The sequence below is a fragment of the Taurulus bubalis genome, assembly GCF_910589615.1.
Source record: "Taurulus bubalis genome assembly, chromosome: 21".
NCBI lineage: Eukaryota > Metazoa > Chordata > Actinopteri > Perciformes > Cottidae > Taurulus > Taurulus bubalis.
Window position 1 is genome coordinate 10,701,857 of NC_136609.1, and position 25,906 is coordinate 10,727,762.

The window sequence follows — 25,906 nt, forward strand, 5'->3', positions numbered from 1 at the left end:
CTGACTTATTATGTCCCCTTTGGCTCCGGGGAATTATATTGGGCACGTCGCACTATTTCCTAACTGATTGTAATTGTTAGCTTGCATCCTCTGAATGTGACATAAAAGGAAACAGCCATGATAATTTATTAATCATGCAAGTCATTTTTGTTCCCACTTCTTTATGCTGCTCCTCTTTGTCTAATATGTTTTTTTTTTTTATACGGCTGGTCAAACAAGCAAATTGGAAATAATCCATTTTCCTTTCTGAAGTTGTGTTTTTCCTCCTGACATCCCGCTGTAGACGTCTGTCATATTCTTTATTCGACGCTGTGAGAGCTGGTAATTTTATTTCTTTAAATGCAGCAGTGGGATGGGGGTGGGATTTGAAAAGTGAGGGATGGAGTGACGGAAGAGGAGAAGAGGCGAGACTTTTAATGACGACGGACCAGGACGGAGTCGGGAAAAAAAAAACCTGATCGAACAGCGAGGTTGGGAAAAATATAGGAAGCAAAGTGGAAGAGTGTAAAAAAAAAAAGATGACAGGAATGGAATGAGGTGGTGGGGAGACGGAGGGAGGGAGGGAGGGAGGGAGGCTAGAGCACGGAGAGATGAATGACATTTTGGATTCTCTCAGCAATAAAGCGTCTCCCTAGACACAGGCTGTCTGGGTTTAGATGGAGGCCGTCACACTGAAGGGCTCATTTGCCTTTCAGTTGCTCATTACGTCCAACCCAAACTTATTCTCCCCCCACCCCACCCCCGGGTGCTCAGACTCCCAGTGTGTGTGTGTGTGTGTGTGTGTGTGTGTTTACACGAGCAGCCGTGCCTTGTTTGGATGTTTTCGCATGTGTGGTGGTGGCGACGCCGCGGACGGCATCTGCGGCGCGTGGCGTGTGAGTTTCATTATCTCTCGGGCACGTGGCGTTCCTGACACCGCCACTTCATTTCGTGCACAATTTTTACGGCGACTGCTGTGTTTGGAATAACTCAAGTTCGGGGATCGTGCACAACGTGGACACACACACACACGCACACACACACACACGTAATGAGATTTACAAACGGAGAGCGAATGCAACACACACTTGAACAACTACAAATATGCATGGACACACACACACACACACACACACACATCTTTACACCAAGCGTCTCCTTTCCTAGCTTCAGTACTGACACACACAGGCCTCATGGCATAAATGTTCTCGAACCTTCCTTCATAATGATTTCTCCCATATGGTTCATACTAATATTCTGCTCGGAGCCAACTCACTGGAGCTGACAGACAGACAGACACACACACACACACACACACACACACACACACACACACACACACACACACACACACACACACACACACATGCATGATCACAGGCAGCCCTTCTGTGCTACATTAACTACAAACCTCATTTCCCCACAAAGAGAAGCCACCGGCTGAAAATTGGCTAGGACGAGTCATTAAACCTGTGTTTGACACACACACACACACACACACACACACACACACACACACACACACACACACACACACACAGACACATCTGTTATACAAATGACCCCCCACTCCCCCTACCCACCCACCTGTGTCAGTGTAGCAGGTGATATCCCGCTGAGAAATGATTGCCCTTTTGATGGAGGAGGGCCAGTTTCCACGTGCACTGTGTAAACGTGCACGTGCAGTTGAGAGTCTTGACACTGGTGCCTTTTGAGTGCATTTCCTGATGTGTGGGAAGAGAATTGAGATGCACAGGAATGCCCCGCGAGAGATCGGACGCGGTGTGGAGGGGAGAGGGGAAAAGATCCAGAAAGAGCAGCGGATATCAGCGAAGGACAAAGGGGATAAGGAGGCAGGAAGTGGAGCCACGGGGTGGCAGTCGGTGAGCATGGAGGGGAGGAGACCCTGCTGGCCCTGGACCCCCGCTGGCCCCGGATCAGCCGCTCAGAGCCGTCTGGGACAATTTGAAGTTCAACTCCGAGGGAAGTGGGGACGCCCTAATAAGCAAAAACTGAGCAGAATTCCTCTCATGTGTCGGCCTAGCTTCCGTCAGAATGGACTCTGTGGTCCATGTCAGGCTCTTTCAACCAATGTGCATTGGACTTTTGACTGTTTTGGTTTTGAAATGCCTCTATATTCATCATCACGGCATTCGGACATTGTCCAACATGAACCGAGCAATCCGGGTGTTTTCTACATCCGCCCTCTGATTGGCTGAGCAGGCTGGAACAGAAGTGAATCCAAAAAGAGGCGGAAGACGGACTTTGTGTTTTGCTAATTGAATAAGCTCCTTTCAAAGACTCTTCTTTTTCGAGTCATGTGTTTTTCTTCTTGGCCTTCACCAACAGGAACACATGAAAAGAGCATTTCTAGCACCAAACGGTTGCAACATAATCTGCAGGTGCTTAGTTTTAACAACACTTTTCGGAAGCATTTCCTAACAAAACTGAACAAAGTTCAAACTACTGTGTGTATTTCCTTCCGTCACGCACTAGTTATTGCTTGTAAAACTGGTAATGCTGAATAAACTGAGCATGGGCCAAAGTCTATGAATGTGAGTGGAATAGTTTCACCTCACATATAAAAGCTTACAAGGGGTCACACCGGCCTTTTATACGTTCTGAAGAGTTCTATTAATAGCAACAATGAACTGAAAAGTGCAGAAATATCATAATTGAGATTCAATATGAACTGTCTGTAAAAGTATTACCATTTTATAACCAAGGGCAACCAGCTAGCCGCTTAAAAAGTATGTTTTATTTGACCTTTATTTGACCTTTGACCTTATTTGATCAGTCATTTTGGAAGAGAAGGTGATTTCTTTTATATATTTTTTAATGGTTGGAATGAAACTTAATTTCATATACAGGAAGCTAAAGTTAGAGCTGAGCCTATAAGCTCTGTGGCCGCCTCTTCAGCCGCAGGACTGTGTGTGACATCTGAGCAGCAGAGGGGATGATGATGATGATGATGATGATGATGATGATGATGATGATGATGATGATGGTGACGATGGTGGTAGTAGTGAGTAATGATCAAAATGAAGGCTGGTAGGCCCAGTAATAACCATCCACCACTGATGGGATCCAGGCTCCCGGCTGTTTGAAGCCAGGCGTGTGTGTGTGTGTGTGTGAGAGAGAGAGTGTGTGAGTGTGTGTGTGGGTGGTGTGTGATTAAGGGATGGATAGTGGCTTCTATTGGATGTAACTGCAGCTCAGAGTGGAGGAGTTTCCACTCACATTTACTGTAAATCCATGACTGTTTTAAGTGCATGATTGTCTTCTGCATAGAGTGCATTGCCGAGTGATTTGAATGCAGTTAAACAGTTTTGTTTCGTTCACAGTCAAATTAATAATTATGAATTGGAACAATGAAGCAAAGGTGACTGACAGAGAACCAAATGGGAACAAGCTGCAGTACGAGACTGGAGCTAAACCAGCCAAAGGCAGATAAGAACTCAAAGACACGCTTCTGGTGTCATGGCACGCCGTAAGGCTGACCCTGCAGTTACCACGTTAACCACTCAGTCAGCCATTACGGAATTTTGTAATGATCTGCCTGTATAGTCGTGGAGTGAGATCGCCTGCCTATAGGTACGATGGATTAGCAGGAAAACAATGCATCCGTGTATTAACTATTAAGTTACTGCTAATGCAAATGTAGGAGGAAACAAAATGATCAAAAGTGAAAAGGCAAGACAGGAGGAATGATGGAGAGATGAGTTTGTAACCGGAGGACAGAGACATGATAAGAGAGCAGAATAAGAGGCAGAGGGAGAAGCGGCGAGGTAACTGTCTGCCTCCGTCTCTCACTTCACACATGGATCAGAAACGTCTCACCTGATTCCTTTCCTTACTTATTCAAGGATGCTCCCTCATTGTTGCTCAACTCCTTTCCAGGAAGAATGGCGTGAGACCGGATTAAGTTGTAATTCAATTTAGGGAGATTAAATTCAGTCCGTTTCAGCTAGAAAGGCGACAGCAAAACTGGGTTGTGCAGCTTAGAAGTATTTATTTTAATTCAATGCATATGCATGTGTACGCACACACACACACACACACACACATGCCTCACGGAGCCAGCTCACACACACACACTGGTCGCATACAAGCAAAGGCAAACAATGCACACACTCCATCTGCATTTGAAGTGGACCGGAAAACAATCGTCGCCGCCTATAAAGTCTTTCCATTCCTTATTGCTCATTATCTTTTGGTTATTAAGACTCGGAGTGAAGGAGGGGTCTGACCCGATGTGGAGGCCGCTGAGGCGTTGGAGTCTGTTGCAGTTGTTTGCGCTGCTGGACTGCTGAGGCCGGGAAAATCCCCGAGAACGACTCATTTCTTTGTTGGCTGCTTTGTTTTTATGCTCTTCCCTCTGTTGCGTTCAATTCCCCTTCCTCTGTAGCCTTTTTCTTACTTTCTTTGTCTGTGTTACTTGTAATTCTCGCTCATTCTTTCATGTAGAATCTAACTTAATGACATATCTGCCATCGTCAGACTTGTGTTGGAGGGTTAAGTTTAGTGTAACTGTAGGTTGTAGGTTTTATTCCCCTGTTCTTTCTTCTCCCTGCATGTTTAAAGTTTGAATAATTGAGCCGGGCGAAGCTCCCTTGTCTCTCTTTATCTCTGCAAAGACACAACTGTAGAGCTACTCTGCCTTTTGTCCTGAATGGCTGATATCTGCTCCCACACACACACACACACACACACACACACACACACACACACACACACACACACACACACACACACCAGTGCTGTCAAGTGGACATGGCCCTGTGTCACCCGATGCATTAACGGGGAAAGAGGCAACGGCTCAATACTTTGTCCTCCGCTGAGCCAGAGAGAGAGGGAAGAATGGAGAGAGGGCTGAGGCCGAGGAATAGATGGCTGAGGGCAGAGAAAAGGAAATTAAGAAGACGGAGAGAGAGAGAGAGAGAGAGAGAGAGAGAGAGAGACCAAGACACTTTCAAAATGAGCCCAGAGAAAAGAGCATTTACAGTAGAACATGTCGATATGATGGTAATGCTCCTGGACGTCATTCATATACAAGATTCTCTCTCTCTCTCTCTCTCTCTCTCTCTCTCTCTCTCTCTCTCTGTCTTTCTCTTTCTCTCTCTCTCTCTCTCTCTCTCTGTCTCTCTCTCTCTCTCTCTCTCTCTCTCTATACTTGTCTCTCCTTTGCTTTCTTTTAATTCCATTTCCCTTGCTTTGCTTTACCTTGCTTACTCGCCCTGAAGGAGCGCCATTTCTATCTGTGTCTGTGTGTGTGTGTGTGTGTGTGTGTGTGTGTGTGTGTGTGTGTGTGTGTGCGTCTGTGTGTGTGTGTGTGTGCGCGCGTGCTGATATTGCCTTTTGAGAGTTGTTTTCCCCCTCGCTTTCCACCTCTCCCCTCTGATCTTTCATCACCACACAGACATAAACTCACACACACACACACACACACACACACACACACACACACACACACACACACACACACACACACACACACCGGCGAGGAGGTTTCAATAACAGATTATTACAGACACCCGCTAACCTTTCATCTCCGCACACAGATCAGGATCTACACACACACACACACACACACACACACACACACACACACGTTTATCGATCTGACCAATTTCAGATCCTCGCAGACTTCCTAGGAGTTTGTAGCCGCCCTCGAATCATTTCATCTAATAAGTCATCTGTGTGTGGTCAGCAGATCTCATCTATCACCATCGCTCCGGTCCCTCACTGCCGTCCTGTCCCACGCAGCCAGGACCCACAGCAATATGGAGCATCACAGAGGAGAGGAAGCGCACTCATCTTTGCCGAGCCAACGATCCATAAAGCAATATGGGAGTTTATGAGCTCTCAATGTTGTTCAATATAGGGCCGAGTTCAACTATGCAACGGGCCGTTGGTTCTTTTCCTCTTTTTGTTCTCTCTTTCTGAAATTCTTGTTCTGGGATACAGGCTTTGACTTCCAAAGGCACAGCAGGTGTATTTAAGAGGCGTGTTAAAAGGTGAAATGCTGACGAGGCTAAAACAGAAAAGATGATATCCAGAACTATTCATGAAAATAAATATGTTGTGTGCTTACAAGCTCGAACCAATATCCACCATGACATCCATCCATCAACCAATCTGTGACTTCTAGCGACGTGGGAGGTGTGTGTGTGTGTGTGTGTGTGTGTGTGTGTGTGTGTGTGTGTGTGTGTGTGTGTGTGTGTGTGTGTGTGTGTGTGTGTGTGTGGAGATTCAAAGCCCGCGCTCCAATCAGACTCCAAGGATTTGATTTTAAATCCTTCTTGGAACCGTAGAGCTCAAATATACCTCGACGTACATAAATTAGACTTTAATGTTTTTTTTGTCCTCCCTTGACTAATCATAGCAGCTTTAATTATTTCAAGTATAAACACATTACATTAAGACCCAACATTACCCATTAAAATACTTCAATGTCTTAAAACGTGCTGGACTTTGCGTCTGCATGTGTTTACGGTGTGGGAGCTGCATGTGTTCACTGCCCTCTCTGCAGACGGCCACTCGGGGCCCAGAGAGCGGAGTAGTTTGACATTGGAGGTGTAAAAGGGAGAAAGATATAAAGAGCAGCCGAAGGATAACCTGATAAAGATAGAGGGACCTGAAGTGTTTTGAACAGCGACCACAACACTTTCCGATAAAGGACAGAGTGATGTAAACTCTGAGGTAAGCAGAACACATTCACTTAATCTAACACTAACAATAAGCTACTTCTCAATACCCGAGCCTCCAGGCTGTAATGTTGCATTTCTGGGCAGTTATTACTTGCACAACCACAAGAGGAAACTGTTGGAAACTGCATCAATGCGTCGCGTTAAGTGTTCAAAACAAATAACTGATTATAATAATAATAATAATAATAATAATAATAATAATAATAATAATACTGCCCCCACTGCCAAGCCGGTCGACAAAAAGGGGAAAAAAAACGGACAAGACCTGTTCAAAGTTGAGCAGCTGACAAACTTTAACGAGCAGTTTAATTACATTGAGCCAAACTCCATCCCGGTGCCGACACGCACACGAACCTGCAGTCGTGCCCGCGGTGACGCGGCGGCGGCGCCAGCTGAGCGGAGCAGATGGTGGCGGAGCGGAGGCTGGGGAGGCTGACTGACTGACTGGTGGAGAAGGGCTGGCAGGGACGGAAAGACTTGATGGCTGGAAACGCGACGGACTAATTACAGTGGTAGCCGCTGCGCTAGTCGATTGCCATGCATTTATTATTAGCGACAAAGGATGTATATGTTTGTCATGGTTGTTGTTGTGTGTCTTTCTAATTGCCTCACACCAAGAGAGCTGTTTCTACTCGCTATATAATATCTTCAAAGTCTCGTAATCTCGTCAGCAGGCTAAAGTCTCCGAGTGAAACCCTCGGTAAAGGTCAACCAATGCAATTTGAATATCTTTGATTAAACGGTGTGCCGGTGCCAGACCCAGACTGTAGGTCACTGCCTCGGAGAAATCATCTCCACCCCTCTCACCCCACTTGTCCCTCCCAAAGTCTCCACGCCAGCAGCGCCCTCATTGTCAAAGCTGCAATTTACGTAATCTCCGACCCGTTCTTTCTCCTCCGTCCTTCAACCCGTCTCTCTGTTTGTGTCTCATCTCCGCACAATGCATAGTTTTAATCCTGAAATCCCGCCTGAATGTCTCTTCCTCTGTCTTCTCTGCCCTCCTTCTCTGATTCTTTATTCATTATCTCACTGATTCTCAGATTTTTTTCAGAGCGGCCGTTGAACCGTGCATCTACACTCTGGAGTTTTTACTTAAAACCTCAGTTGGTGCCTTCAAAGAATCTGAGTATTTCTGGCCAAATAACCCAGAGGAAAAGAGAGAGTGATGTCATTTAGCACAGGTTAGCTGGCTGCAGCTACAGTGTAGTAGCCTGCTGTATGTGACATTTCAATTTGAATGACTGTTGTGGTCATGAATTTGAAATCGGCCCCATTGAGGTTGAACTTTTTTGAATGTGTCATCATATTTCGCTGCGCCCGCTCGCCACAAATTGCCTTCTGATGTGACACTAACGTTCCCGTGGTCTCTGTCTCCAGTTTGTCCCGGCACGGAGAACAAGCTGAGCACTCTGTCCGACCTGGACCAGCAGTACCGCACCCTGAAGAAGCTCTACGAGAACTGTGAGGTCGTCATGGGCAACCTGGAGATCACCAGCATCGATCGGAACCGCAACCTCTCCTTCCTCAAGGTACGAACAACCGGCCTTGTTTGCTCTCGCCGATATTCACAGCGTCATACTGTATCCGCATGGGGAGATGGAGACGGACAGCAGTGACACACACGCTCGTTTCAGCACCACGGAGACACAAGCTCCATCACCCATTCACTATTTTCTCCATAGAACACAATGGTTTCAGCACCATGGACATAGGCTCCATCACCCATTCACGATTTTCTCCATATAACACAATGGTTTCAGCACCATGGACAGAGTCTCCATCACTCGTTCACTATTTTCTCCATAGAACACAATGGTTTCAGCACCATGGACAGAGGCTCCATCACCCATTCACTATTTTCTCCATAGAACACAATGGTTTCAGCACCATGGACAGAGGCTCCATCACCCATTCACGATTTTCTCCATATAACACAATGGTTTCAGCACCATGGACAGAGTCTCCATCACCCATTCACTATTTTCTCCATAGAACACAATGGTTTCAGCACCGTGGACAGAGGCTCCATCACCCATTCACTATTTTCTCCATATAACACATACGTTTCAGCACCATGGACAGAGGCTCCATCACCCATTCACTATTTTCTCCATATAACACAATGGTTTCAGCACCATGGACAGAGTCTCCATCACTCGTTCACTATTTTCTCCATAGAACACAATGGTTTCAGCACCATGGACAGAGGCTCCATCACCCATTCACTATTTTCTCCATAGAACACAATGGTTTCAGCACCATGGACAGAGGCTCCATCACCCATTCACGATTTTCTCCATATAACACAATGGTTTCAGCACCATGGACAGAGTCTCCATCACCCATTCACGATTTTCTCCATATAACACATACGTTTCAGCACCATGGACAGAGTCCCCATCACCCATTCACTATTTTCTCCATATAACACAATGGTTTCAGCACCATGGACAGAGGCTCCATCACCCATTCACTATTTCCTACACATATGTTGCTGATCTGGAGCGTGTCGCAATATATAACCCGGGATGCGTTCAGCATCTCAATTCAGAGAACTGGTGGATGTTGATTGAAGCTCTTTAACCAGCACAGCCACCCACCGCTATACAATGTACAGTGGATCTAATTATAAGAAGTACGGGAACTACGGAGGAAGAGATGTCCTTGAGTCAATGCGGGCAAATGAGCAGCGCTGTGAATGTAAAGTGCCGTTCCTCTTGAACACAGTGCTCTCTTGGGGTGCGTAGCTGCTAGCTGCTCTCTCCGAGTGTGTGTGTGTGTGTGTCATCGGGGCAGTGCTTCACTCGTACTATACGTTCACATACTGTACCTGCCACCAGCCCCCCTCCTCCTGCTGTTTAATGAAGTGAGGTGTAGTCTAATTACTGGGCCAGCACTATCAAATGAATATCATAAACAGTCCCATTAGGCCTAGCGTCATTAGGGAAACAATTAGGCATCTGGGGGATTGTTAAGTGAATGTGAGGGGGGGGGGGTCAGGATTTGGGAGTCATGTGGTTGCCATGGAAACTCTGTGGCTATCACGCTATTGGCCATGAGAAAACGGAAAAGGCCCCATCCAGTTGCTTGCTTAAGCTGGGAGTGCTACACGGTTTCAATTTCACGGACAAACCTTTTCATTTCGGGTGATTATTAAAGAATGACACTATGGAAACTTTAAAATCCCAATTAAAATTAGCTCCGAAAAATAAGACGTGAAATTTAATTTGGAGGCGTCTCGCTGTCACGTACATTAATTTACCACTTTGAAGCCATATGTGTGTAAAAGCTTTTGTATCCCTTCTGCAGCTATATTGCGACACACAGCGGGTCACGCAAAGTTCAATGTCAGCATTGCACACATATTATCTTCACTCATGATGCACACATTTCAACAGACACACCATAAGACTTGCACATGCTAAGGAGACAAGGTGCGTACAGTACATGTAGAGGAAGGTGTGAGGATAGAGAGAAGAGGAGAGGAGGGAAGGGGAGGGAGCAGAAGAAGAGCTAGAGGGTTGTCGCTTTTATGGCAGGCGCAAACAGCTGCTGTGCTAAAATTACAATGTTTAGCTACCGTGCCGCAGGGCTGTGTGTGTGTGCCTGCATATATTTGTGTGTATAAGGAGGGAGCAGGGATAGGACGCGACACAGGGCAGGGACGGAGGATGAGTGGATGAGGGGATGAGGGGATGAGGGCAGCGACACACAGGAGGACCTTTGCCTGGTGAGATGCTGACAGCCAGATGGATGAGATGGCTCCGCAGCCTCCTCAGGTCCAGCTTTCTTCCAGAGCACATGTCTCTGACTTTCGCTTATTCTCTGCCTCCCTTCAGTGCGAGAGGACCGGAGGTGCGTTAAAGTTAGTTTTATAGCCCAGTCTGAATCTAGTCTGGTTCAATTTATATTCTCAAACACATCTGAGCGTTTGTTTTATCCAGCTATGAGCACCACACGGGAGGAGCTTGTCACTGTAAAGCAAATCTTCCCGTCTGGTTGCATTGTTTTACCTCGACTGACCTGAGTTGACCAGCTTCTCCTTTGGCACATGACAATGACTTATTTATATTGAATTAACACACAGGCAGAGGTCAGAGGTCACAGAGAAGGAGTCCTCAATCTCCTTTCGATCCAGGGAATGAAAGGAATCCATGTCATGATTTAGTTTTAAAAACTGCTCAGGGATCCTCTGAAGTACTTTTGCTTGAGAGACATGTTTTGTGAATGCAGACACAGGTGTGTGAAGGGCATCATGGCGCCGCCTCTGTCTGCTCCCCTGGCCACTATCTGTCTGTCACTCAGAATGACCCATTTTCCCAGAAGTGAAGCGGGGAGCCGTGCCAAGTGGCCTGCAGTGGCCCACAACCAGCTAATGATGTCACCTAGGCTGAAGGACTCTTCATTAAAGCCGGATCAATCTGCCGGCTAGCGCTGCAAAACACGTGGCGCGATGCCAGGGCTGCAGCTGAGAGCGGAGGGACGAAGAGGAGGAGGAGGAGGAGGAGGGAGTGTGGTGGCCGTCCAGGAACGCACAGAGACGCATGCTTTTTAAAGTCTCAAACCTCTCTTCCAGAGGAATCTATCACAAGTTCGGGACAGAAACACACACACACTAAAGAGAGATGAATGACACGGTCACTGCGGTGTATACTCTGTGTCGACATGCAGACAGAGACACTCTTTACAGAGCTTATCTCTGGCAAACACCGGCCCAGAGAGACGGCAGAGAAAAGAGAGACGCTGCTTCTTTTTTTTTTTTTTAACAAGCACTCATTTCCAACACTTTTTTCTTTCTTTCTAAAGACGGGTACTGTGGCGCCGCGAGTTCAGTTCGGCACAGCCAGAGCAGCAGAGATTGGGGGGGGGGGGGGGAACCAAAGGCTTCCCCCGTCCTCCTTGGGGCTGCAGTTCAGCTGCAAGTGATTCCTGCAGCTCAGCTATTCTCAAAGCGTCTACATCCTCAGAAATCTGCTGTGCTCCTCCGCCTCGCGACCGGCGTGATCGACTTGTCGGTGTCGCCGCGTGGATGTTATATTAGCAGAGGTGCCGAGTCAAAATGAGGTTACAGGATGCACCTACAGAGGGTGACGGTTGCTTATCTGGGAGGGGAGATGTTCATATATTACGGCGAAACTTTTCATCCATGACTTCATCAGCTTTGCCGTGCAATCAGTTTTTCTTCTTTTCTCATATGTCCTTGCTCTAACCTGCTGGGATCAGTGTGTTAGTCAGAGATTACTGCCTCTCCGGGTCTCATCATTCAGCACTCTCTCCGTGATATTCATTTACTGCGAGGCGGTAATTCAGACTCCTTTCTGTCACGCGTGTTTCCCCACGTCTGCCCTTCAGGGGCGTTTTTCACTCCACACTCTATGTATATTTATATATATGGTTTTCCAAGTTTGGTGTAGAGGCCCTTGAGTTCAAACACCTCTGGAAAGATTCAGACCAACATTAGAGGTTGTGGCTGATGGGAGCAAAATCTCTGCAGCCGGCGTCCAACATCTTGTGGGAAGTAGAGCGGAGGCTGTTGTGGCATCAAATTAAGCCCCGTGGTTTAGGTTTCTGGAGAATGTCGCTGAGTTGAACTAGCGGAACGAGAAACTATATTAACGTGCACACTAAACAGTCCCCCAGGACTGGCTCCTAGCAGCCCAGTGGTTTTAGCCATGTAGTGTATCGTAAAGGGATGTTTTAAAGTTGCGTGCTTCTAAATTTGAGTTGGATTTCCCCCCACTTGGTTCCCTGTGGCAGATCTGAGCCCATCTCTGGAGACACAGAGCGGTACAGAGGACGAGTCCAGCAGGGAGGTCAAGTGCTCCTCCTCTCCCTCCCTCTGTTCCTGCGTCCCACTATTGTGCTCCACCGTCACCGGGCCTCTTCAAACTAACGACAGCATGATCCCGGGCGGCGGGTTGGAGGGTGCGTGCGAATCATACAGTTTCATTAGCCTCTGAACTAGCGGAGGAGCTCGTAAAAGGTTGGGACTGTCGCCTGGAACGGGAGGCTGTTAGCGCCGGCAGCGTCGGCATAATTACAGCTCTTAACGCCGGGGAAATTAGCACCCTGCTCGCTCCAGCCAGCACCCTGCCAGATCACAGTGGCACCGCGCTGATGGAGCTCATGTCCTGTTAATTGTGGGGTAATGGAGGTGTCCAAGTCGGAGAGAGAAAATACTTCACGTTTTACTTTTGTTCTGTTTGTTTTTCAAACAATTTCCAACCAGCAGTTGAGTTGTTTGTTAACCAGGAGGGGAGGGAGGGAAACGTGTTTTTATTAGATTCCACAGAAATAGGACTCAAACAGCTGTGTTGCTTTCTAGCATTTATTTTTTTGGGGGGTTTTGAACGTTGAAGAGTTGACATCTTTTAAGCAAACGGCCCTGCTGGACCAGTGTGGATGTTGGGGTGTCTTCTGGCCTCAGGAGCCTCATTACTCCTGGGTGCCTCTGCAGCTCCACCAGACATCGGCTGTTTCCATGCACACTCACATACTCGTACAGCACATATTATGTAAAAAAAAAATGCATGGACACACACTTTGAAACATGCATGCTCACCACCTGCCGTCTCGTATCCAGCATCCGGTTGTCCCAGCCTGCAAGTGAGCGTTGTGTATACGGACGGCTGCGTGCCATGTTTTTTATTTTACTCTGATCAAAGCAGACACGGTGCAGAGCAGAGGTCTCGGAGGTGAAATTAAAGTCTCGCTGCCTCCGCGACGCGTAGGGGGGGAAGTGATTACCGTTAAATTAAAAGGTACGACCATAAAAGCGCGCCGCGGCCGAACCCTCGCAATTCATCAAAATGATCCCACGGCACGTCTTTTGCTTATCAAATTGTAAAATATTGTCCATGACACCGGCGTAACAGGGGCGTAATTAATGCACTAAATCAATTCAGAATCACTCTGCGCAGAGTGGCCCTGCTGGGATGCCGTCATTATCACAAATTATGGTGGCAGATGCACGAGGCCGAGAGGAACGGATGAAGCGCTCGCCGGCCTTTCTTTCCTCCGCGACAACCAATCCAGTTAGTTTCTCTCTGAGGCACCGAGGTGAAACTCACTGTGTTACCAGGTAATGCCAGAACGCAACATTTTTAAGCATATCTCAAGAATCCATTTGCTAATTATGGCAATTTCTCACAATTTGTACCAGGGTAAAACGACGAGGTGATGATATTTCACACAGACACGCATGTCAAGTGCAACTTGACCGGTTTGGGGAGAGACGTAATTCTAGTTGTGTTTTCCTCCTTTCATATCTGAGGATGACGGACACTGAGAGACAGAACATTTGTATTGCTTTGAAGGTTATTTACTCCCACGCAACTGAGAGTTGTGGAGGTTTGAATCTCACCAAACACCAGCTCTTGGCTTGTTGTCATTTTTGCATGAGATTTTTATGCACTTCTCACGTCGTAATAAAAAGATAAACATCTAAAGCCTTGTTTTATAGCTTTGTTTTAAGTGCAAAGGAAGCATTAATATGATGTATTGTTATAATGATGAAGTCAGAATTGCAACAAATTTCACCTCTTAGGGGTTTACCATCCGCCTGTATGAAATATCTTTTTACCTTATCTGAAATCAACAAAACTGTGACATAAAAACTTTTAAAATAAAAATGTCCTTCGTTGTTGTTATGGCTACAACTTTAGCTGTAGGGCAACCAGCAACTTGTCTCCTCTAAATACCAATACGATCCAGAAAAGCTGGGAAACTCTGCGAGTACATGCAGAGAATAGTGGAATAAATGATGTCTGCATATTAAATCAAATCATTTCCCAAAGACTTTTGCAACTCGCATTGATTTATACGTTTTTTTGTGAGCAATTGAATGTTTCACACAGTTCATCCAACAAAAGTTGAACGTCCTCAATTCTGTGGAGTTCCATTGTTGATTAAAGTGGCGCGCTCGCATACGAACTCCGAGTTGCACGTGACGTGCGTGCAAAACATGTTTGATAGTCTCGCTTTGGCAAACATTTTATTATTCCGGAGGTACAGAGAACACAAGAAGCTGAAGAAAAGAGTTGTTTTCCTTCTCTTATAGCAACAACATCTGCATCTCCATTATGGAGTCTGGTGGATGATTTTAAATCAGCCTCAACAACAACATCCTCAGTGTAACATAAAGCAACGGATAAGTGCTCCGAACCATTGGGGTGTTGGTGTTCGGTTTCATCCTTTCAGGTCAATTACTTGTACTTCACTTAAGTATTCTACTCTCTGACATCACAGGGGGAGATATTGCACTTTTACTTTCCCTCGAGCAAAGATGAACTTTTCACACAATGCACACACTGCAATAAATCTACATTGTGCTTTTCCTAAAAAGTCCTTATTTCCCTAAAAAAAAAAGGTCTGTGAGATAAGTTCTGCTTTCAACATAAATCAACCGGTTTAATGTGTCTTTGTGAATTAAAGTGTCTGTTTTCTTGGCGACACAAAAAGCAGTCGTCCTCCTTATGTCTTTTTTTCTCATACGTCTCTAAACAATGCCGAGACTCATCAATAACTAATCATGACTTTGCAAGATGGGAGATCTTCTGGTGCAAAACATACAAATCCCCATAGAAAAAGTGCTTCACCTCAAACCAACACTAGAATGCTTTTTACCGCGTCGTAATAACAAACCAATAACACACATCACACATCATAATATGACAAACTGAATCCTAAATGTCATGGAACTAATGTTTACGGCTCCATCCTGCTGATTTAAACCGGCTGCAGCCGCCAACAGCTGGACCGCATGCAGACTTTGATGGATGGCGGAATACATTCGGCTCTAAATGCCACCTCGAAATGGCATGAGGAGAAGTGAGCATCAAGTGCGGGACATGTGTGCCGGGTGGGGTGTCGGCCTTTTCTCACAAGCGGGGACACATTTGCCTTTTTCCGACCAGGTGGCCGCTTGAACTGAAGACCCCGAATGTGAGGGCCGGGACCCACCCAGCGGCGCCATCAGCCGTATTCTCCCCTCAAACCAGTCTGCTATTGTTGTCCTCCCCGGCTCCATCGGTGCTTCTCGTTCCGATTACTGCGATTTAAAGTTTCTTAAGAGACACTTGTGGCGTGCGTCACATCTGCGACACCGGGCCTACCCTCTTGGCACCCCTTCCACGTATTAAAAAAAAGCATCTTAGCGGCGGATTAATTCACGGGTGTGTTGTAAATTGTTTCTCCCGACGCCTTTTTTAAATATCTGCCTCTCGCAGCTGGCTCTGGAAGAGACGCCAGCTCCTGCTTCAGTGTGCCGAGTGGAGGGAGCAGATTGGGTTCCTCGGTGACATTTGCACCGCGCGTGCGTGTGTGTGTGTGTGTGTGTGTGTGTGTGTGTGTGTGTGTGTGTGATACTTATGCATTATGCCACACATGATGTCTTTGTGAGCCTGTCTCTGTGTTTTTTCTTTTTCGTTTCCAGCTCGTGTTAGTGCAGGGTGATTGACTGACCCTTTGTTCAAGTTTGTGTAGAGCAGTGAACATTTTTCCACTTTTCCTACTTTTCGAAAAAGAACAAGGAGAGTAAAAAAAAAAAAAAGAAAGTTGAAATATAGATGTTGCAAGAGCCGACTTTAAATTGAAAGCGCACTGTGATAAATGTCTGAAAGGCCGCGTTTGAGGAGGGTTCTGACAATCTTTGGCGCTTTGGTGTCGGTCGATCGGCCCACGCTTTGAGCCTGAAATGTCTCAGCGTGGATTGAGCTTTAGGTTTGTAGAGACGTTCACGGCCCCCGGATAGTGGATGCTAATGACTTTAGTGATCCGAAGGTTTGGGCTTGGTCACTGGGAGGATAAACAGCTGGGTCCACCTGCGGCTGCACAGCCTGGAGCTAACCGGCCGCTCCGCTGGGGTCGGAGGGAAGGGAGGGGCAGGAGAACCAGAACCGGGACCGGGACCGGGACCGGGACCAGGACCGGGCGGGGAACACGTCACACTGCAGTAAAACGATGTTTTCGAGAGATCGTTAGCTCACGAGTGGGTGGAGCTCATGGGCCAGACAACTGATCCCATCCTTTTCCCTTTTTACTCAAGCCGCTCTGCTGCTGGATGCCCACAGTGTGAAAAGTACTCACTCCAAAGTTAAATAAAACTTTATTATACAGATAATATTACATTTTAGTGCTGTTGTATTTTTGCTCTCAATGCTCCTGATCGAGCTGGGATTGCAACCAAAAGCCCGAGAGCTGAACAGAACAGATATCTGCAGACTTATATCGCTCAATATGTTATTGAGGGAGAAGCCAAAACCAGAGGAGAAACACATATATGATTTCATATAAATATATATAGATGTGTATATAGGGAAGGCAAGTTTATTTGTAGAGCACATTCCAACAACGAGGTGATTCAAAGCGCTTCACATAAAACCATTAACAGCATCAAAACATAATGCAGAAGAAAACAAGATTTTAAAACAATAAAGAACATTCATTAAAACATTAAAAAAACAGTCAAAAAGCAAAAAATAGAATGAAATGTAATGAAGTTTAATAAATACAATGCAGTAGTGAGATGCAGGAATTGATTCATTTAAAAGAAGGGAGAGGAAGACGGAGGCTGAGCTGCTGGCTAAACAATGTGAGGTACATTTGGTTTGTATTTCAGGATCATTAATGTTTATATTGATGTTGTTATATACTTTTTTTGTTGACCCAAGCATTTATGTCCTCCTTAACCTTTTCACACTGTACGATATAGATATGTTGAGGAGGGGAAGGGGCTCTTTCAAGATTGCAACCAAACAGAAAGTGCATCCTTGAATGTGTCCGCCATGCATTCTTTAATAGAAGTCAATAGGAGACTCAGTGGATGTTCACAGGACTGAAGTGTGGGAAATCCTATATATGTATGAATGAAGCTCTAAAAGGACAAATGCCTCAGGCTGCCATGGTGATGAGCTTTACCCCCCCCCCCCACGGAGAAAGGAAATTATTTTCTGTAATTGCTGATGGGCTGAGATACCATCGCATATACGCACCGGCTGGGAAGCAGAAACCACTTGGATGAAGACGATCCTCCTCCTCCTCCTCCTCCTCCCCCCCCCCCCCCCCCCCCCCCCCCCCCCCACTGCAAAGGTGCGCTCCCTCTTTTCCCTCAGCCAGGTGCGTCGGGCCTCCGTCTCGCTACGTGCTGCGCGTGATGCGACCAAATTGAGCAATCTCGTGTTGCGGCGGTGTCGTTTGTCACGTGTGATTTCATTATGTCGTCAAATTGATTTATATTGCCAAGCCACCCGCGTGTGCACGCATGGATGCGCCCGTAACGTACACATAACCACAAACAGGTGTACACACACACACACACACACACACACACACACACAACTCTTGCTGCCACAAATCGGGACATCCATCTCTGATTAGGGGAATCTGATTCCAGGGTAATGAAGTAGTTTAGCGCCGAAAAGTGGTGTGCTTCATAACCGCTGATGATGCCAGGGGCAAAATGGCTGACAAATACCCTCCCTAACCAATACACACACACACACACACACACACACACACATTATAAAGAGACAAGACAGATCAAATCTGACATTGTTGTAATCAGTCCCACAGCTGCGTTGTTACCTGGCTGGAATATATTTGCGGTCTTAAGTGTGTGAGAATAGTTGTGTACGTGGAGGAATATAATGGTCAGGGCCGTGCACGTAGGAGCGTGCACGTAGGGTCGTGCACGTAGGGCCGTGCACGTAGGAGTGTGCAGTCGCATTTTAGAGCGATTACGGTGCCTCTTGTGAGAGAAAGTATGATTTATGTCCTCGATGACCTTTTTTTTTTAACACAATCATTACCTGTCTCTTCTGTTTTCCATACATCCACAGTTTTCCACTCCGGGAATTCATATGTATTTGTCGTCTTTCCCATCGCCATAAATTGATTATCCAAGCAGAGTCTCGCACTGTCTCCCGGTGGCTGCATCTCTGCGGCGGGGCCCCCGGTCATCAATCACTTGGAAGGGCCGTTAAGCACCTTTTCTCCCCCAGGGGAGTGAACTGACATTGGTCCTCGGAGGCCACTCAGCTCCCTCTTCCTCCCGCTCTCCCGTGAGGCGTTCAGGGGGCCACGCCCCGATGCAGCAGATCGCCCCCCTCGCTTCAGAGACCCTGCCGGCTCTCAAAATCTGTCCTAAACTGGGATGAGCATGAAAAACGAGGGACTTAACGATGAGATTCAGGAGCTAGGTGCTATAGCAGATAGCATGGGCGCTCACTTGTTCTTCTGCTTTTCCCCCCACTACTGTCAAGCGAGCAGAAGCCAGCCTGTGGCTGACATGCACTGGCTTTGTCACATAACTGCATTATGGAGGGTCCCCAAAGGCTACAGCATAATGCGATACGCCACACGACTGTTGCTGGGATGCTCCAACAGCCCTGCCTCATGGGTTATGAATTAGTGTTGTTTTTTTCACTGCAGCTTAAGGATTAGATACTGTACCACACTGTCACTGTTGTAGTGTTGCCTGCTAATGTGCGGCAAACTTTCCCCCCTTTGGTAATTTTTGATTTCAGAGTCAGGGCCTTAACTGTAAATGCGTCTTGACAACACAGACGCCTCACGGACGCCGCTCATGAAACGGGCTCATATGAGATTGTCGGGCTGTCCAAGACAATAAATATCAGCGCCGAAAGCCAGAAGCACAGCTGCTGCTGGAGGCACACCGCTGGATACACACACACACACACACACACACACACACACACACACACACACACACACACACACACACACACACACACACACCACTGTGTCATCCCAAAGTCATTGTCAACGCTAGCTGGCAGTATATTGTTTGTATCTGACTTGCCTTTCAACATGTCCAGTGGCAACCTGGGTAATTGTGATTCAACATGAGAAAAAAAGAAAAGAAAAAAGAAATATATATATATATATATATATATATATATATATATATATATATATATATATATATATATATATATATAACCCGTGTTTTTAATAGACTTCATTGCATGAATCAATGTTTCTAAATTGAGTTTAACATTTTAATTACTGAAGGAAATTGCACTTCCTTTTGCACCATGAAATGTGGTTTCCTCTCTCTTTTCTCAACATCTAAATTAAGAAAATTAAGAATAAAAATACTTGAAGATGAGTGAGCTCCAGACTTTTATTATTTAATAAATAATGCAAAATCACTAATGTTAACATAGACGAGGCGTAGACTTCCTGTTAGTTCTGAACTTTTGTCTACTTGTAGTTTACAGATCACGTTTGGATTCATTCATATGTTTGTAAATATATATTTAGGTAGAAACATTGAGCGTTAAGTATTACAACGACACATCAAATAAGGATTTTCTACAACACTCAGCTCTCTGATGTGGCGACAACCAGGCGATTCCCATCATGCACTGGGCCACGCAGTCGGTGGAGAGCTACTGCGGCGCCTGGCTCTGAAATCGACGGACGCCTTGCTCTCGTGGGATTATCGTTGATTATCGTTGATTATCGTTGACGACGTCAGAGCAAGTCGGGACCAAGTCGGACACAGATCTACCCAGCATGCATTGATTCTGTGCAGAACTGGCTCATCTCGAGCGAGACATTAACTTTCCTTCCCCCCTAATGCGCTGCAGGAGACGCTAAGATACCTTCAAGGGAAACCGCTCGGCTGCACCGACATGAAAAGTGCTGTGTGGGTTCAAAAACGCTCGCCGGCTCTCATTTGATGTGGTTTTCCTTTTTTTTGTTATGTGAGCAAAAGAAAAAGAAGAAACAGAAAAAAAAGCCTCGCCCCTTCTCCAACCACCTGCACACTTTTCACCCTGTTGATGCATCTCATTGGAGCACCTCAGGGTGCCTTCAACAAAACCCCGAGATGTTTCACACAAAAGGAAATCTCCCGAGCTCTACGCAAATACCTGTGCTGAAGGACTCAGTCATTTTCACGGTGGCATTTCATGCAGCTGGATTTTCATTTATTTCAAAGTCAATGGCCCTTCTCTCAAAGACCTTGATTCCCCCCCGCCCCTCTTTTTTTTTGTTGAAAAACAGGATTCCTCAAAATCTTAAATGTCACACCCGAGTGCTCTCAGCATACTTAGCGGCCACGTGGAGGAGTCACATGGCGCCGGCGCTCCGGTCGGATCAAACTGCCGAGAGCCGGCGGTGTCGCCGCTGACATGCGCCGCTGCACTCTCCTTGACTCACTGGCAGAGTGCTCTATATGTATGGAAATGAGCCATAATCACCATAATATGTGTCCCATCTCTTGTATTTTATAATGGCGTCATTATACTTTTTACCTTGCATTATGCCTTTTTTCTCCCTTCTTTCCTCCTTCACCGAATCCTTCCTCCCCCCATCGCTCCCTCTCATGCCATCTACCTCATTTACGCTCTCACTCATCCAGATGACAGGAACAGGTGCACTATTAATTATGCTTTGAAATAAATCTCCTCTGTGCTCCACTTCCCTCCCCGTATCACTGTGCTCCACTGTGCGCCTCCTAACCCTAAACTTCTCTCTTCTTCTTCTCCATCCTTTTACTTTCCAAACCACATCCTCCTTTTTTTATGATTTTTTTTACTCTCGCTGTCTAATATTTGCTTCCAACTAATTTTTGGGGTCTGCTCTGCTGAGATTACAAGTTATCTGTGTCATTATCTGGAGATATCAAACTGTTTTCACATGGTCATGTCCTAACTATCTCATTATGTCAACACAGCAACGTACCCGTTTGTCGTGCTTATGTTTTCTACCCCGAGATAACAATTGAATTACATCGTTATCTCGAGGTATCAAACGTTGTTTTCTCATGAGCATGACTTAAATACCTCATTATTTTGAGATAACAAAGGCGTGTTCTTCTTTTTTTGGGGCAATCCAGCGGCTTCACCCCACTGAAGTTGTTTAAGAGTCTATCCAAATCGGCTTAGCCTGATGAAAGCGACACTGTCGCAGGGAGAGACTAGAGTAGATTGCATTTCAGAAAATAAATAAGAGAGAATTAACCGTGTGGTGGATATAAACCCACTTGGAAAGAGCCTTCAGCGTGGCAGCATGTTGGATCACAGCAAAGTACAAATCTAGACATAATGATTTGTTTAGGTTGTGATAGTGAGACTTGCAGATGGATTATGTCAATATAAGGGTTTGAGCTTCTGTGTTTCTTGTCATAGATTCTACATTTCAGTCTGTTTTCATTCTCCATTATGTCTTCCAGTTTACTTGCATTTGCATCTGCACGTTTTAAACCTTGAGGTAAAAGTACAGCTACTCAAGTAATCTCTTAAAGGTACAGTGTGTATGCTTTCTAGGCCTATTCATATGGAATTGTTGTTTTCAGCTTAGACTGAGCCATGTTTTTCTGCAGTAACAAACTAAACACTGGCACTAGAAAGAGTCAACATCCCAAGTGGTTTCATCTAAGTAACTCTGCAAGGCCAGAAGAGATAACATAATGAAAATGAATGATGCTTAAAAAAAAAAAAAAGAAGCAAAGATTCAGTCCAAAATCCCATGTGACCCCAATGTGAACCGCTGGATGTGTAACCACGGCTGCTCTTTACACACAGTGGCATTTATATCTAAAGACTTCTACTATTTGTTGTATTTTATCTTGCTTTCACTTTGAATGCGTTCACCTTGATCCTCTTGCATGTTGACCAATCGGCGGCACCAAGAGGGAAAAAAGGATTAAATCAGCTTCTTTTTCTCTCCAGTAGGTGACATATAAGGTAATTCATAACACGTGTAACATCCAGGTATCCAGATTCAGAACGTGCAGCAAATCTCTCTTAATTCTTCCACTTAAATTCTCTAATGGAGCGTTTTTTCCTCTGAATCTGGGATGAAGCCCAAAGGCGAATCTTGGGGAAAAATCACTAAAATGTGTATGCAAATCTCTTGTCTGCGTTGGCAAGGTTTCCTGAGTATCTGCAAAGTAAGTTGAATGAAAAAAAATGATGCTAGACACACAGGCTATTAGCCTAAAAACATCACAGTCTGGTGAGTTAGCTTGCATAAGTGTCCTTTGAGGCGTGTTTGCGTTATAATTGGTGAGCCACTCGTCTCTTTGTTTTATCATCTTTAATCCGGCTTCAGCGTTCACCTCTTGAGCTTCTCCTCTCACCAACATAGCTGTTTACTTTGCAAGCAAATTTATGGGTTAATTTCAAAACAAATATTCCTCCTTCCAAGCCAGAATCCCTGCACAGCGCCGAGCCAGTATGTCTCCATACTGCGAGGCTCTGAACACATTTCCACATATCTGGAAGGGTTACCGGTGCCAGAGCGCAGCAACTCACAGCTCGCTCTCCGCCAGCTTCTGTTTCCAAGACAGCGCAGCCGCCTTCTCTCATGATTACGTTGCGTGGACTAGATGAAGCACTTTTTTCGGCTCCCCGGCCTCGGCCCTCGATGCGATGCATCCCGGAGACGCACGCGGAAATTTTTCCCGACGTGGGAAAACTCACACATCGCCCCAGAGGTGAAGCGAGAGAAGAAAAGGAAACAAGCCTGTCGGGGGCCGCGGAGGATTCTGTTTGACTGAGCGCTCCACGCTAGGCCGCTAATTGCCTGCGATTGATGGAGGGGAAGCGCGAGAGGAAACGTTACACTTGCAATGCATCATGGGTAGTTGACCTATGTCGACTAACTCTTGTCTGTGCCTCGTGGCGGTGTTCTCCTCTCTGCGTAGGCGGGGGTTTTCGGCATATCTGAGGGTAGCGTGCGCGCGGAGATTGTGTTACATGTGCGGGTGAGTGAGTGGATTTCGGCACAACAGAGAACACAGTCAAGCTGCAATCAAAATATTGATTTCAAATGATATCTAAAATAATAACCGGCACTTGTGAAGAGATGTCGATGCTTATCCCCCCCTCCCCTTTTTGCGCCACTGTTATGGCGTGATGTCACAAGCTAAGAGGCATTTTAGAGGTGTGTGTGTTTGAGCGATCGATGGTTGCTGCACCTTGTTGTTGCAAATGAGTCGTCCCGATCGCCTGGTCAGCTGTGTGTTTTTGGAGAAAGTTCAAGGGGACCGTCCACCGTGTTAAGTCTGCCCACAACACCCACAGGTCAGCGGTGGGCCGCTTCTCCTGCAGCTTCTGTGTGTGCGATTCTGAAACTGAGCGCAGTCGATGCGGAGGGGAAATGCAGGTGTTTGTGTGTACTCCCCACCCCCCTCCTCCAGTACAGAGGAATGCACATAAATATTGATTTTGAAAGCTTTCCGAAAAAGAAACTATTTACGGCCGCGGAGGGAAATTGAATAGTGCAAAAGCGAAGGAAAATGGCTGAGAAAGGGCAGAGTAATCCTTTAATTTAATTAGGTAAATTACAACAACAAAAACCTTTCTAAGACTTGTTTTTTCTTCTTTTCCTTCTTCTGCCTGCTCTCTCGCTCGTTGCTCTCCCGTGCTCCCGCTGGAAGGCTTTCCTTCGGTTGCTAAGCAACAAGGAAACAGTTTTCTTTGGTTTTCGCCAGTGGGTCCCGGAGGTTGGCAGGGAGAAGGGGGCACAGTGGAAGCACTGTGGAGCCTGCCAGCAGCCGAGTGCATGCCTACAGCTGGGCCGGGGCCGCGGAGGAGCCTCCACCCACCGGTCCCAGTCACAGCGCCCCCAGCAGGCTCAGCGAGGCGCCCCGGCCCGCCGGCGGGAAACGCGGGGTCGCGGCGGGGTCGCGGCGGGGTCGCGGAGGGGTCGCGGAGGGGTCGCGGGGCCCAGATCAACAAAGCCCCTGGAGGAGAAGGGCCTTTCTGGCACTTTATTTTTAGAGGGCTGAGTCACGAGTTGCGCGGAGTTGCATAAAGTTGCACAACCTGCTAACTCTCGAACAAACATCACCAAACATATGACAGAGCGTGAGTTTTTTCTTCTTCTTGACAGGCAGTGGAGTTCCTCACAATAGAAACTCTTTTCGCAATAAGTATGCTAATCAAAGCCTCGGCTGAAATGAATCCCACTGCTCTTTTATTATGTTGTTCCTTCCCTCGTCAGGTGATTGACACTTTGTTATCCTGCTAATAAGCACCTCCAGTGTCGCTTTCCTTCCTATTGTGTTCGCGCTACAATGCGCCGACTTGGCAGGTGCGCGCGTTAGCCGAGCGCTCGATATAGAAGCGCATCTCGGTCACCTGCTATTATCCTGAAATGCAGGCCTTCCACATGCTGCGGCCTCGCTGTCAGTCTCCACTAGCGTCCCCCAGGGGTCAGCAGCCAATCAAACCTCACACCGCTCATCCCCTCCCTCCCTCCCAACCAATCATCTGGCCTGTCTCTGCTCATTAGGATGTCTCTGTAGCTGCGTCATAACCCTTTCCACTGATACTCTGCTGCAGGACTTTGAAAATATGCTCATGTTTGAAGGCACGACGGTGCTTTTGGCTTTTTGCACCAAATCAGTTCTCATTTGTGGGAAGCTGGTGAGGGATCCTGTCCTTATTGCTGCATGCATGACCTCTACAGGTTGGTCTTGCCACCTGTACAGCAGCCCTGTCTCCTGATAATTATGTTACCATACAATCAAGCTGAATTTTGATTATGCATCATGGGCAACACATTAAACCACTTGCTCAGTCGGAAAATAAGTTCCCCCTGAAACGTAAATGAGAGTAAATGCAATTGTATGAACGTCATTTTGTAGGAGACAGGGACACAGGAAGCTATAGGAGAGATATTATAATATATTTGGCACCTTCTTGGTGATGCTTCTTGCCCACACGTGAAAACAAGCGGCAGTCGGCAGCGAGTGTACCGGCAAAAACTTGAGGAAAAAGAAAGAAAAAGAAGCCGCTTCAAACCGAGCCTCCATTATACGAGCCGGTGTTCAACCATGTAATCAGATTTGTTTCCACCCCCCACGTACACTTCTAATGCAGCGTTCTAATTAGGCTTGTCAGTGGTGGTCGGTAAAATGTGTAATTGTGAAATTGAACAGCTGCTGCATGTGTGTTTTGTGAGTTTCTGTGTGTGAGAGAAAGCTCAGGCTGCTGTTTGAGTGACTCAGATGAATATTGCATGGCCACAGACACGGTGTGGTTGCAACAAGGGAATACGTTATGTTCTAGAAGACACACACACACACATGCACATACACATGCATACACACATCAAGCTATGTGGCAACGGTGCTGTATGTGAAGAAGCTGCCAGAATGATGGATATGGCTGTCAGCCAAAAGAGGTTTTTCTCAGCTTTCTCCTGTTGGACCTTTATCTGTCGATGTAATAACACAA

At 46.4% G+C, this 25,906-nt stretch overlaps 1 protein-coding gene across 1 annotated transcript in view; it reads left to right on the forward strand.

Annotated features, from left to right (window-relative positions):
• The window catches only part of LOC306752694 (receptor tyrosine-protein kinase erbB-4-like), a gene marked incomplete at both ends in the record, with an annotated part of 181,279 nt that overhangs the window by 83,223 nt on the left and 72,150 nt on the right, over nt 1-25,906 (forward strand). Inside the window, one exon of the mRNA XM_079236488.1 lies at nt 8,067-8,218. Coding sequence (XP_079092614.1) covers nt 8,067-8,218 — 152 coding nt within the window. The remainder of the gene's footprint in view (nt 1-8,066; nt 8,219-25,906) is intronic.